This window comes from Hibiscus syriacus, unplaced genomic scaffold, assembly GCF_006381635.1.
Source record: "Hibiscus syriacus cultivar Baekdansim isolate YM2019G1 unplaced genomic scaffold, ASM638163v2 tig00110485_pilon, whole genome shotgun sequence".
NCBI lineage: Eukaryota > Viridiplantae > Streptophyta > Magnoliopsida > Malvales > Malvaceae > Hibiscus > Hibiscus syriacus.
Window position 1 is genome coordinate 517,385 of NW_024062760.1, and position 12,241 is coordinate 529,625.

General features: G+C 33.7%; 1 protein-coding gene across 1 annotated transcript; it reads right to left on the reverse strand.

The window, feature by feature from the left end:
* Positions 1-168: 168 nt before the first annotated feature.
* Positions 169-3,115, reverse strand: LOC120129321 (pumilio homolog 12-like). The gene is made up of 5 exons (XM_039146843.1): positions 2,292-3,115; positions 1,430-1,592; positions 1,181-1,344; positions 839-1,097; positions 169-285 (listed from the first exon to the last, which is right to left on the reverse strand). The coding sequence occupies exons 1-5, from the start codon at positions 3,113-3,115 to the stop codon at positions 169-171; spliced, it is 1,527 nt and encodes a 508-aa protein (XP_039002774.1).
* Between the last annotated feature and the right edge of the window lie 9,126 nt (positions 3,116-12,241).

Sequence of the window (12,241 nt, forward strand, 5' to 3'; positions counted from 1 at the left end):
TATAAAAATCCTCAGCTTAACCTAATATCAAATACTTCCCTGATTCCAACTAACAACACGAAACAACAACACGAAAAACAACAGGAGAATCCGACCAAAAAGACAACATAAACATCCTAGACGAACAGACATTGATGATATAGCATTACAAAACGACTCGAAATTGCATTATTTGCGGGTCTTGTGGCATTTTGCTCGGCTCAACACCCTTCTCCCGAAGGGATTGCTCTGCAGGAACGAATAATGGTGTCGGATGAAAGATTGAAGAGCATTGTGTAGCTCTCCCTGCGTTCAACAAAATAAAAACATAGGATTAGGAGATAAGGGAAACAAAAAAAAAACCCTAATCCCTAAGCACCACACCCTAAAACCTGAATTCTAGATTCTAAATCATTAATATTAACTCTACTACTAATTTTGAACTAAAAATTTAAAATCTCAAACTTGTTATAATAATAATATTGTCAGTTATATATATATTATTCATTATATTGAATTTGTAAAATTTATTTTACATAATCTATGCATTTTATTTTCAAATTCTAAAATTTAAAATTAACCTAGAATTGATGATAAATAATTTTAACTCTAAACTTATAGCCTTAACAAATACCCTAAATCATAACATATAACCCTAAACTAAACCAAAATCCTAACTACAATAAATTAATCTCAAACCCTAACCTTAACCCCAAACACAAAATCCCGAGAACACTAAAACCTTAACTATAATCCTAGAACCTAAAATCCCAATCTCAACCCTAACCTCTAAATATGAGGTATGATATTAAAATAAACAAACTTTTAAACCAAGAAAAGAAGATAGAAGAATAATAACCTTGGAAACAAGCAAAGCTGATTGAACAACATAGTTGCCATAGTCATGCCCAATGACCTTCACAAAATCAGGATCATTTATGATCTCTGTGATGATCCTTGAAGAGAGTTCTTCCCCAGAAAATATCAAGCATTTCTCAACCACATTGCTTCCACACTTGTTGAAGGAAAGTGCAACAAAGCTCCCTTCGAGCTGACCGATTATCGCTGCCGTAGCATAACGATTCCCCATCTTGATCACAAACTGTACAACATAGTTCCTAAACACACAAAATGACCCGGTCCGTTACATTTAACATCCAATATTAACACGGTTCTTCACGAAATTAAAAGAAAAACAAACCCGTATTCGTTTTCGGAAAGAAGCAAGGCGTTGGCGATAATCGGATCGAGCAAACGGCCTTGATCTTTAGCATTAACATGGACCAACCATTGTTGCAGCAGACAGCAGCCGCTTTTGTTGGTAGCAATCTCGATACAGTTCGCTACTATTACATTCGTAAGATGCTGTCCATAGAAAATACAAAGAAAAAACATTAAATTATAATCAAAACAAGTGTCATATACGGATATATATTTGAGTTTACTTTACCTGTATTTCTTTATGCGAGAAATTATACAAGCAATGTTGAATTACATGATGACCATTGCTATGGTTTATCAGGGTAAAGGCAATAGGCTTCAAAGAAGACAGGAGCATACATCTTTGTTCATTGGTGGTGATACACTCCATTACTTTCTGCATTGTCCGGCTCCTAAACAATTAAAGAAAAAAGCAAATTACATTGTCTAAACACTACATAAAATAAAAATCTCCAGTATAAAATCTAATCGTAAATACGAAATTTCTAATAGAGTTTATAAAGGTCTACATATTGTTTTTTAAAATTTAAATAAACTAATTGAAAGTAGACGTTTATTTTGAGATCAAATCAAAATAATATAAATAAAACAAAAAATATATATCTAAAATTATATGTTTTCACAAATAAATATAAACAATTAAAGAAGAACCAAATTACAATCTCTGAACTACTAGATAAAATATGAGACTCAAATATAAAATCTAACTTATATAGGTCTGAATTTTCTTTAAAATATGACTTCTTCTTGCAAGGTTTATTTCAGGATGAAATCGAAATATTATAAACAAAATAATCTAGGACTATGTGATTTACCGATAAATATAAACTATAAATCTTAAGCTCAGAATCATATTAAAGCCTAAACTTTAAATAATAAACCCTAAATCACACACCATATATCATAAACGTAAGTCATCTAACATCCTAAATCATAAATTTAAAACACAAACTCCAAACCATTATTAACCCTAAACCTGCGAAATAAACTCTAAACCATTGATTTGAAATTCTAAGACCTAAACCATAAATCACAATTAATGTAAGCTTAACATTATATACATACACATATAAATATATATATATTCATACCCGTGAATATCAGTGCAAACTTCAATGAACCTTTGGGGGCTACGAACGAGCAAGAAGAGGAGCTGAGTCCTTATCTCTTGATTGGCAGCTATGAACAGGTTCTGGATAACATAATAACCAAATCGATGAACCATCAACGCATGCAATTGGTCCTTAACCTCCATGAAAATCATCTCAATTTCTTCGTCAGTTATCATTGGATATTCCAATTTCTTCTGCAAGAAACGGCACCCGTTCTGATCCCTGGCCACCTGGCAGACCTTCCCTCTCAGTTCTCTCAACCACGACCACGAATATCTCAACTGCTCCTGAACCGGACACGGCCTATTGGGATTAAGAACCAGTTGCCGATCGTGCATCGACGGTGACATCACGTCCGTCGGCCGAGGGTTCTGGAACGGGAAGCAATTGACGTTATGCAAGCCATTGTCGATGAAAGTACTTCCAATGGGATTCGCAAATCGAACTGTGGTTTGATCACCGAGAGACGTTTTGGAGTTAAGATATACGCCATTGAAACCGCCGTGAAACAACCCCATTGTCGATCTCCACAAACCGGATCCAAAATCATTGGCGTTTCCCGTCTGGTTCAGATTCATCCGACCAAAACATTCATCGAGGCTTTCATACAGATATCCCTGAGAAAAAGAACCAGTAGGGTTTCGGAACCGGAAGAGATCATCATGGCCTTGTAAACCGAGACTAGGGTTAGAAAAAACACGGTAATAATCATTGATTTGAATCTGGTCGGGCAAGTAAGGGTTTCCCAGAAGATCTTGTTCTTCATCTCCACCAAAGCCTGCGTGATTCCCAAAACCCTCCATTGATGATTTCTTTGGAGGTTGGGATTCGGGGGACAAAGAGGGTTTTAATAGGAAAAAAGAGTAAGTAATTTAAACAAGAAAAAGAAAAGGTTTAAGGAAGAGTGTTTCAATCAAACTAGGAAACATAGCAATTTCGGTTAATTAATCTTGTTTACTTCAAGGAGGATTCCTCTTTTAATTGAAATTATTTTCTCAATAATTAATTTATTAATATTAATCATTATATCACTAAATATTTAAATAATAGACTTAATGGTCATATTTATCCATTTAGTAGACTCAATTTATTATTTTTTGTCTCTATCGTATTTTCGCATCAATTTAGCCCTCAAAATTGTTTAATTGCATCATTTCATACCCTACCCCTAACTCAAAACCCTAAATTATAAACCCTGAGTTAGTTAGGGTTTAGATTTAGGATTTATATTTTATAGGTTATAGGGTTATGGTTTAGGGTTTTAAGTTAGGGATAGGATATAGAATAATGTAATTAAGTAACTTCAAAGATTAAATTGATGCGAAAATACGATAACGGCGAAAGTGATAAATTATATCTACTACAGGAGTAAAAGTTACCTTTTGCCTAAATATTATTTTGATTATTTTAGATTTTTAAAAATATAAAAGTATTTGAAAGATTATAGTTTTTTTTCTCCTTTCAAATTCTTGCTTAGTTATCGAACAAGCTTTTTGAGGAAAAAATTGATATCGACTAGAGTCGAATTTAAGATGAATTATCAAAATGTCTTTATTTATTTCTTTGTCTTCACGATAAATTATCAACATAACATGTTGAACGGAATTTTTATTAAAAAATCACAAAAAATCATTTATTAGACAAATAATCCCAAGCAACATTAATTGAAAAAAATACTTTCAAACTACATTCATAGGACTATCTCGCGTCCTATGAAACACGTGCAAGGATTTCACGTTCTATAGGGCGCAAGACTTCTCCAACATGAAAACACTTCTCAGATAATACAATTTAATATTAGGTTAAATGACCTCATGTTCTACAAAATATGAGGTCCACGAGAAATTGAACTATTGCACCAATTTATCGTGGGTAGTACTTAACAAACCTCAAGTTATACAGAATGCGAGGTATATACTTTTCTAGCCCATATCGCAAGTGTTTATAGGTATGTTTGAGGGGTATTTTCGGGTAGTTAACATAAAAATTTTCGTAATTTATAAGATTAGAGGTATAATATTAAAATTTATCTTTTTAGTTGAGGCTAATACTGACACATATGAGATATTCTAAGTGAGTTAAAAATGGTTCCAAAGCTTATTTTGTGCATGAAGAAAAAGCTAAAATGGTTTGATAGGCATATTCGACGGATTTTTCGGATAGTTAATGTGAAAATTTTCATAATTTGTAAGATTAGAGGCTTAGTATTAGTACTTATGTTCAAATGAGACTAGTATCATCACATACGAGACATTCTAAGCAGTGTAAAAATCACGTTCAAAACGGTTCCAAAGCTTGGTTTTTTGCATGAAGAAGAAACTAGAATGGCTTGATAGACATGTTTGAAGAGTATTTTCAGAAAGTTAATATGAAAATTTACATAATTTATAAGATTAAAGGCATAGTATTGGTAATATGTTTCAAATGAGACTAGTATCGACACATACAAGACATTCTAAGCGGTGTAAAAATCGAGTTCAAAATGATTTGAAACCAAAAGAAATTGAAAAATAACAAATATATTTTGTTAATTAAAAAAGTATTACAATGAAAAAACTAATTAATCGATACGAGGGCATGATTGATTAGGACATTTATATTTTGTTAATTAAAAAAGTAGTACAATGAAAATTACATAAATTTCAATGGAGTTATTAGTTTAAAATCCCCAAACAATTTTAATTGAAAAATAACCCTTACACAACCCATGTAGCACTACCTTGTGTTATGCAAAATGTGTTTAAAAGGACCTCACTTTCTTTATAACGCCTTTAAAATGAGAAGTTTCTAGGTTTGAGTAAAGCCCTAGGTTCTCGAATGGAGGTGTGCCATTTTTCATATCAGTTTCACGAGCGATACGAATAAAGTGTCACTAGAAGATGGTGCCTTTTAGAAATCTTAACTTTCTCAAGAAGGCTAGGTTACTTGTGCTGAAAAAGGTTCATGAGAAAAATAGGTTTGATGGAAGAAGTATCAATAAAAACAAAATTCGAAAATCATGCCTATGACTGTAACAACAACAAACACCCTTCTATGACTTGTTTGTTTGGATTAATGACTGATTTAGGGTTTAAGAATGATGTCTTTTTAGAAACAATAAGTTTCTTGAGAATGTTAGGTTACTAGTGTTGAAGAAGGCTTATCCATTACCTTGCAAGAGATATTCTCCTTGTGATGTCCTTATAAAAGGCTTCCACTTCTAGTGTATAACTTATAACATCGATATTGACATAAAGATCTCTAAGTTTCGTGCAAGGTCATGCCACCAGAAAATGAGCCCCTTACAAGTAGATACATCATGTTCTACATTAGAATATCATTAGAAGATGATACCTTTTATAAATATCATTACACTTGTGTTGGAAATTAAATAATAATGCCATTGGAAGATAATGCTTATATAGGCATCGACCATGCGATCTGCAAAACACGATTTTCATTGAGATTTCTGACATGGAAGGGACATCGCATTCTGTAAAATGCGATGACTACAAAGATTCTTGCACCCCTAGCGTACACATTTGATTTGGTATGTCAATGGGCCTCACATTCTGCAAGGCGCAATGTTATTTAAATTTACTATAGAAACGATATGATAATAATGTTGGATGGATATCTTCTTAAAAAAATATTTAATGGTAAGATTTTTTTCTACAACTGTGTTCCATTCCAAAATTTATTTCCACACTGCCTTTAACACATATCAAAAAAGATAAATTATATGATTTTATTTCAACGGAGCTAAAAAATCTACAACACGACAAATGATCTTTTTGTAAGAGAAAGTTCTTGTTGATGAGACTTACCCTGAAGCACATTAAATGCTGACCTTATCAAATGGAAAGGACATTCGGAAGATCTTTAGGGCTTACAAACGTGTCGATGGTATGAACATCGAGTTAACTGTAAAATTTGAGGAAGAAGCATCTTTATCAACTAACACAGAAGCAAATCATATGTCTCAAGACCAAGAGGACGAAGAGCCAGTTTTGCTGCAGTACGCTCGCAAACATCGAGAGAAAGAGAAAATTATTGAAGAACTGAACTTAACATTAGACATTTCTACAGAATACGAAGAAACAAAAATACTCTTCTTCTATTCATTTCAACTAACTATAACTTCATATAGTTCTTTTTTTATTATGTCTATAAATCAATATTTAAATAAATTATCATATTATTGATGGATAGTTTGATTAATATTTTGATGATACATCAAAACTTAATTAATAATTTTAAAAAATTTGAAAATTATATTCGATTCAAATCTATTATATATTTTAAATAAAAAAGCTACATTTTTTCATATATTATTTTACTTTTTTTACTACAATCATAAACTACACAATTGTACTTTTTTTATTCCTCTCTCGAATTTGTTTGATACATCGAATTGGTGAGTCCTCATACTTGTTGTTGTTAATATTATTCTTCATCACCAATTTCATCTTCTTATTATATTCTTCAAGTTTACTTTTATGATCCTTAACTTGTCTCATTTACCTATTCCTCCACATCTAAAGACAAGCTTGAATCCCAATCGTTTGAGTCGTAGTCAGAGTCGAAAACTAAAAAATAAAGTTTGGATCCACAAAATTTCCCCCCACATATACATGATTTGGAATAACTCAAACACAATGTGAGGAAAAAAAATTATGGGGCCCTTATTTATAGAAGCCCTCGTACCCCATTAGACGCGATATTTAAAGGATCTTACGTTATATGAAATGTGGGGTCCACTTGACACAGTTTCCTGATATGGATTTATGATAGTGATTCTTGATGTGATGTCAAGTGAAGTGAAATACTATATCTTTTGTATTTTATTTGTCCAATTAACTAAATATATTTTTGTAAATTTGATTAACTAAATATGGAATTGGAGTTCAATTAACTCAAAAAAAACATTACAATAAAGTTTTTAAAATATTATATAATTTTTTCAAAATCAAGAAAAAACTAATGATGCATATGTCCATCTGTATTGTACTGTAGTGGACGACGAGACTGATGTGAATTAATCTATCTATATCAGCATCAGCATCAGCATCACTGTAATCATCATCGTATTCGTCGTGATCGTTATTTTCATCTGTATGTGAAATACCACCATTGACACTAAGACTAAGATCGGTGTATAATATGCTCTAGGGTGGCGTCTGCTCAACACTACTGGATGCGAAATCTATTACGAATGGTGGAAATTAAAATACTGGTGGTGGAACATATGAATACGAAAATGACGAATAACATGGTTGCATTGGGACAAAGAGATAATACGAAGGGACAATCGATGTATAGGGACGAAACACTTCGGTGCTGAAATTAAAAAAAAAAAATCTTATGTCGGAGATGACATATGTTGAAATGTTGACTGAGTCGAATGGGTGAATGCAGGTGGTTGCTACAGTGTCTGATGCTCTACTAATGACTGTGCAGGCATTGATGTCGTTCCCAATGGCAAGCTTAGAGCATGTTTTCTTCTTGTCTGACTTTATTCCCCTCTACCTCTAGCACCACGTTACATCAGTGGATGTTGCATCGACGGGCAATTTGGGGGAGGCACGTTAATTTCTCATGCTCACTCATCTTCGGTCAGTATATGTAGCTTTCCATTTTTTTCATTCAATAGAATGTAATCATATGAAATATTATAGTCGAAGATGGCTTGATAAACGGGTCGCCTATCCACTCTTGTCACCCACTACATCACCCATGTCGAATGATGAATCTCCTAATTAACATCTTTCTTTTTCCTATCACGTTATGTGATACAATTCGTCGAAGTTTGATGGTGGTAGCAGAATTATTTGGACACAGTTAAATTGTCGCAGCACGCGATCTGTAGGATGTCACTCGATTATCTCACAGAGTATCAACGGGACCATCAAAATCCAATCGCCCTAAATGAAACCTACTTCAGCTGGAGTACACAATCTAATAACATTATCATTGTACGAGGTTCACATGAACTACAATTTTTTTAAACTAAGTTAGATAAACTTGAATTAAAAATATAATTTTTGAATTAAAAAGTAAAATCGAATACAATTATTACCTCATTTGTCATCTTATTGATCAACAATCTATAATCACACAGAGTTTTCAGTATGTGTGAATTAGTGTACTAGTCCACTTATAATTTATATAACAAAATATAATTATTTGTAAAACCCTAAAAAGTATAATAAACTAAATATATAAACCTAGTTTATTTTTAATTACCTCTGAAGTAGTGGAAATTGAAATGGGGTCGGTTCTTTAGGAATCTTGCATAAAAACGACATTTGAAACCAAGCTCACAATTGCAACAACATAAGGCATCCTCCAATAACTTGTTTTTCTGGATCAATGGCTTTACAAAGCTCCTGGAACAAAAAGGCCAACAATGTTGATCCCCAACTCTTATTTTTAGAGTCCTACAAAATGTGTAGATGATATAACCACATTAGATGCACTTTGTTTCGAGATTTTCTATCATCAAGATCCTCCAATAACTCGTAAATTATAAACATGAGCAAATCGTTGCAAAATAAAAAAATAATCATAAATTAAAAATTATCGTAAAAAATTATAATAACATAAAATAAAAGTTTAAAGTTAAAATAAAAAAAATCAAAATAAATAATCGTACATTTCAAATTTATCTTCTTAATTACTATAGCAACATTCGGGGGTAGTTGCGTAAAATTATCGTCCAAAAATTTAATCTTGATATTCCCTCCATCCAAATCATGATCGTTCAGATAAATTTTGAGCAGTTTTTCACACAAGTCGTACCAGTAGCAATCGACAATATTGTTAATAGTCGTTCAGTCAACAAACAACCCAAGATGGAATACAATATCTTTAAGTGTAACAGTCACCTCCCCATAAGGAAAATGAAATGTGTGCATCTTCAGCCTCTATCTTTCTAGCAATACTTTTATCAATGGAGGATGCTACTTGGTACCACCAATTATAATGCTAAAGTAACTAAAATTGATTTTCTGGAAATACAAAAAAATATCATCATGAGGTGATATGAAATGGTTGATGTAACACGTAAACCAATGTTCATACCCCTTAAAATAAAAAATAAAAAATAAATAAATAAATTATGTCTGAATTTATCTGCCAATAATCAAACATATGCTTTTGATCAAGCCTCTGTAATCCTTCCATAAAACCAAATAATCAGATTTTTAAACTGATAAATAAAATGCTTAAAGAAAGAAACAAAGAGAATTCAGTGTAAGGATTTTGGGTTGATGGGGCAACCAATTTATAGATGTCCTTGCACCACTTACGAAGTGAGATTTAATGGGACCTCACGTGATGCAAGGCATGAGGTCCGTTGAAAAGAAGCGTAAATTAACTTTTCAGACTAATCTCCCGTTTTATAGGACAGAAAGTCTTGGAATCTATTTTTAAATTTTTAAGAATGATATAATTGGTGTAACAGTTTAATTTCTCGTGGACCTCGTATTTTGTATAACGTGAGGTCATTTAACCTAATATTACATTATATTATCTGAAAAATGTTTCCACGTTGGAGGAGTCCCGCATCCTATAGAATGCAAGGTCTTTGCACGTGTTTCGTAGGACATGAGGTACATCTACATGTACACTTTGGGGTATTTTTCCAAGTAATGTTGTGTTGGATCTCTCCTTAATTGGAGAGGTTCTAGAAAATTCTAGAGTTTTCTGGAGAAATGTAGAATTTTCTAGAACATTTCAGAGAACTCTAGAGAAGTGTAAAACACTCTAGAAGCTTGTGGAAGAGTGTGGAATCCTCTGGAATATTCTGGAGATGTATAGAAGCTTGTGGAAGAGTGTGGAATCTTTTGGAATATTCTGGAGATGTGTGGAACCTTATGGAATAATATAGAAGGGAGTGGAAGAGTGTGGAGTTTCTTAGAGTGTGTGGAGCAGTCTAGATAATTAATCTTCACCCTTAGATGTAAGTAATCTCCATCGTTCATTGTAGAGGTGGAGTAGTATAAATAGGGGTGAGAGACTTCATTCCTAACAATCCAAAATCCAAGAAATCCAAGATTGAGAAACTAGAGAAACTAGAGAGTTAGAGAGCCTCTTTGAGAGAGAAGAGAGATAGCTTGGGAAGTCTTTATCCTCAAGCTTGAGTGAGCCACCAAGTGAGTCAAATTTGTTGAACACATCATTGCAATCCTACTATTTTTTTTGTATAGTGGAAGAATCTCCAAATTGGAGAATTATACTCTTGTGCTCTCTTTACTATCCTTAATCTCTAAGTGTCTATCTTAACTTCACGAAGCGGGAAAGACCTTGATTCCCAACAGTGGTATTAGAGTCAGGTTCATCCGTAGTCGTAATTAGCACGTATAGTTCAAGATGGAGGATAATATTGCTCATGATGGAGACATGTTCAAGCTCACAGCCAATACCTACTCATATTAGAAGCTAGTGATGGAGAACCACATATACTGCAAGGATTTGCATGAGCCCATCATCTTCAAAGACAAAGTAGAATACAAGAGTGATCCTCAACGGGAGCTACTAAATCGAAAGGTCGTTGTTATGATCCATAAGTACATTGATAAAACCCTATTTGAGCATGTTTCTACTTATAAAAATGCTTATGAATTGTGGACAAAGCTTGAGTCCACGATTCAAAAGAAAACTCCTCGTAACAAAGCTAATTTAGTTTGACTGTTGGTGAAATTAAAGTATAAGGGTGGTCAAAGTATGATTGATCACTTAAATAATTTTAAAGGGATCGTAAATTAATTAACAAAAATGAGATAAAAATTGATGATGAGTTGCAAACCCTTATACTCCTTAGTTCATTGCCGGAAAGTTGGGATACACTCGTTGTTACGCTTAGTAATTCAGATCCGGAAGGAAAGCTCACAATGTATACCGTTAGTGATAGCCTCCTCGATGAAGAAGCAATGATAATGGAACGATATGAGTCTATTCATCCTGAAGCTAATATTATTGAGAATCGGGGTAGAAATGAAGCTCATGGATGCAGTAAAAGTCGAGATCCACATCAATCTAGAGGTATATCAAGTCACACTCGAAGATTACATGTTACTACTGTGGAAGGATGGGGCACAAGAAAATGGAATGTCAATCCTTCAAGAGAGACCAAAAGGACGATAATGTTAAGCCTGACCAACTCAGCCCAACGAAGAAGCAATAAGAGAATCGTACTACTGTTGTAGTATCAAAAGAAGATATGTTATATCTCGTTGATGAAGGTAATATCCTAAACATTGCTTATGATGATAGCTATTGGATTGTCGATTCTGGTGTTTCCTTCCATGTTACTCCACATGAAAGTTTCTTCTCATCCTACCGAAGCGGTGATTTTGGTACGGTGCAAATGGGAAATCAAGATAAGAGCAAGATCGTCAGGATATGAGACATCATCCCTAAGAAAAGCACCATATGCAAGCTTATCTTAAAAGATGTGAGGCATGTTTCGGCCATGCGCCTCAATCTTATCTCTGCTGGGAAGCTAGATGATGCTGGTATGATAAATTACTTTGGTGAAGGAAAATGGAAGATCGCCAAATGAAGCCTAATAATGGCTAGAGAAAAGAAAGAAGGGTCATTGTACGTGATGCAAGCTAAGCTCTGCAAAGGAGATGTAAACATCACCACTGAAGATATGGAGATATGGCATAAACGACTTGGGCACATCAGTGAGAAGGGGTTTCACATGCTTGCTCAGAAACAACTCCTACCTGACGTGAAAGGTAAACCACTTGATCCTTGTGCTCACTGTTTAATTGGAAAACAACACAGAGTTGTTTTCCAAAGATCTTCTTTGCCCACAAGGAGAAAAAACATCCTAGACCTTGTACACACCGACGTGCGTTCGATGTCCGAGAGATCAATAGGTAGTGCATTGTATTTTGTCACCTTCGTTGATGACCATTCAAGGAAGGCGTGGGTGAACT

Coding starts and splice junctions, on each gene's coding strand:
- LOC120129321 (XM_039146843.1), bottom strand. CDS start 3,115: ATGGAGGGTTTTGGGAATCACGCAGGCTTTGGTGGAGATGAAGAACAA. Junction 1,593..2,291: donor GTTTGCACTGATATTCACGG/GTATGAATATAT, acceptor TTAATTGTTTAG/GAGCCGGACAATGCAGAAAG. Junction 286..838: donor CAGCTTTGCTTGTTTCCAAG/GTTATTATTCTT, acceptor TGTTGAACGCAG/GGAGAGCTACACAATGCTCT.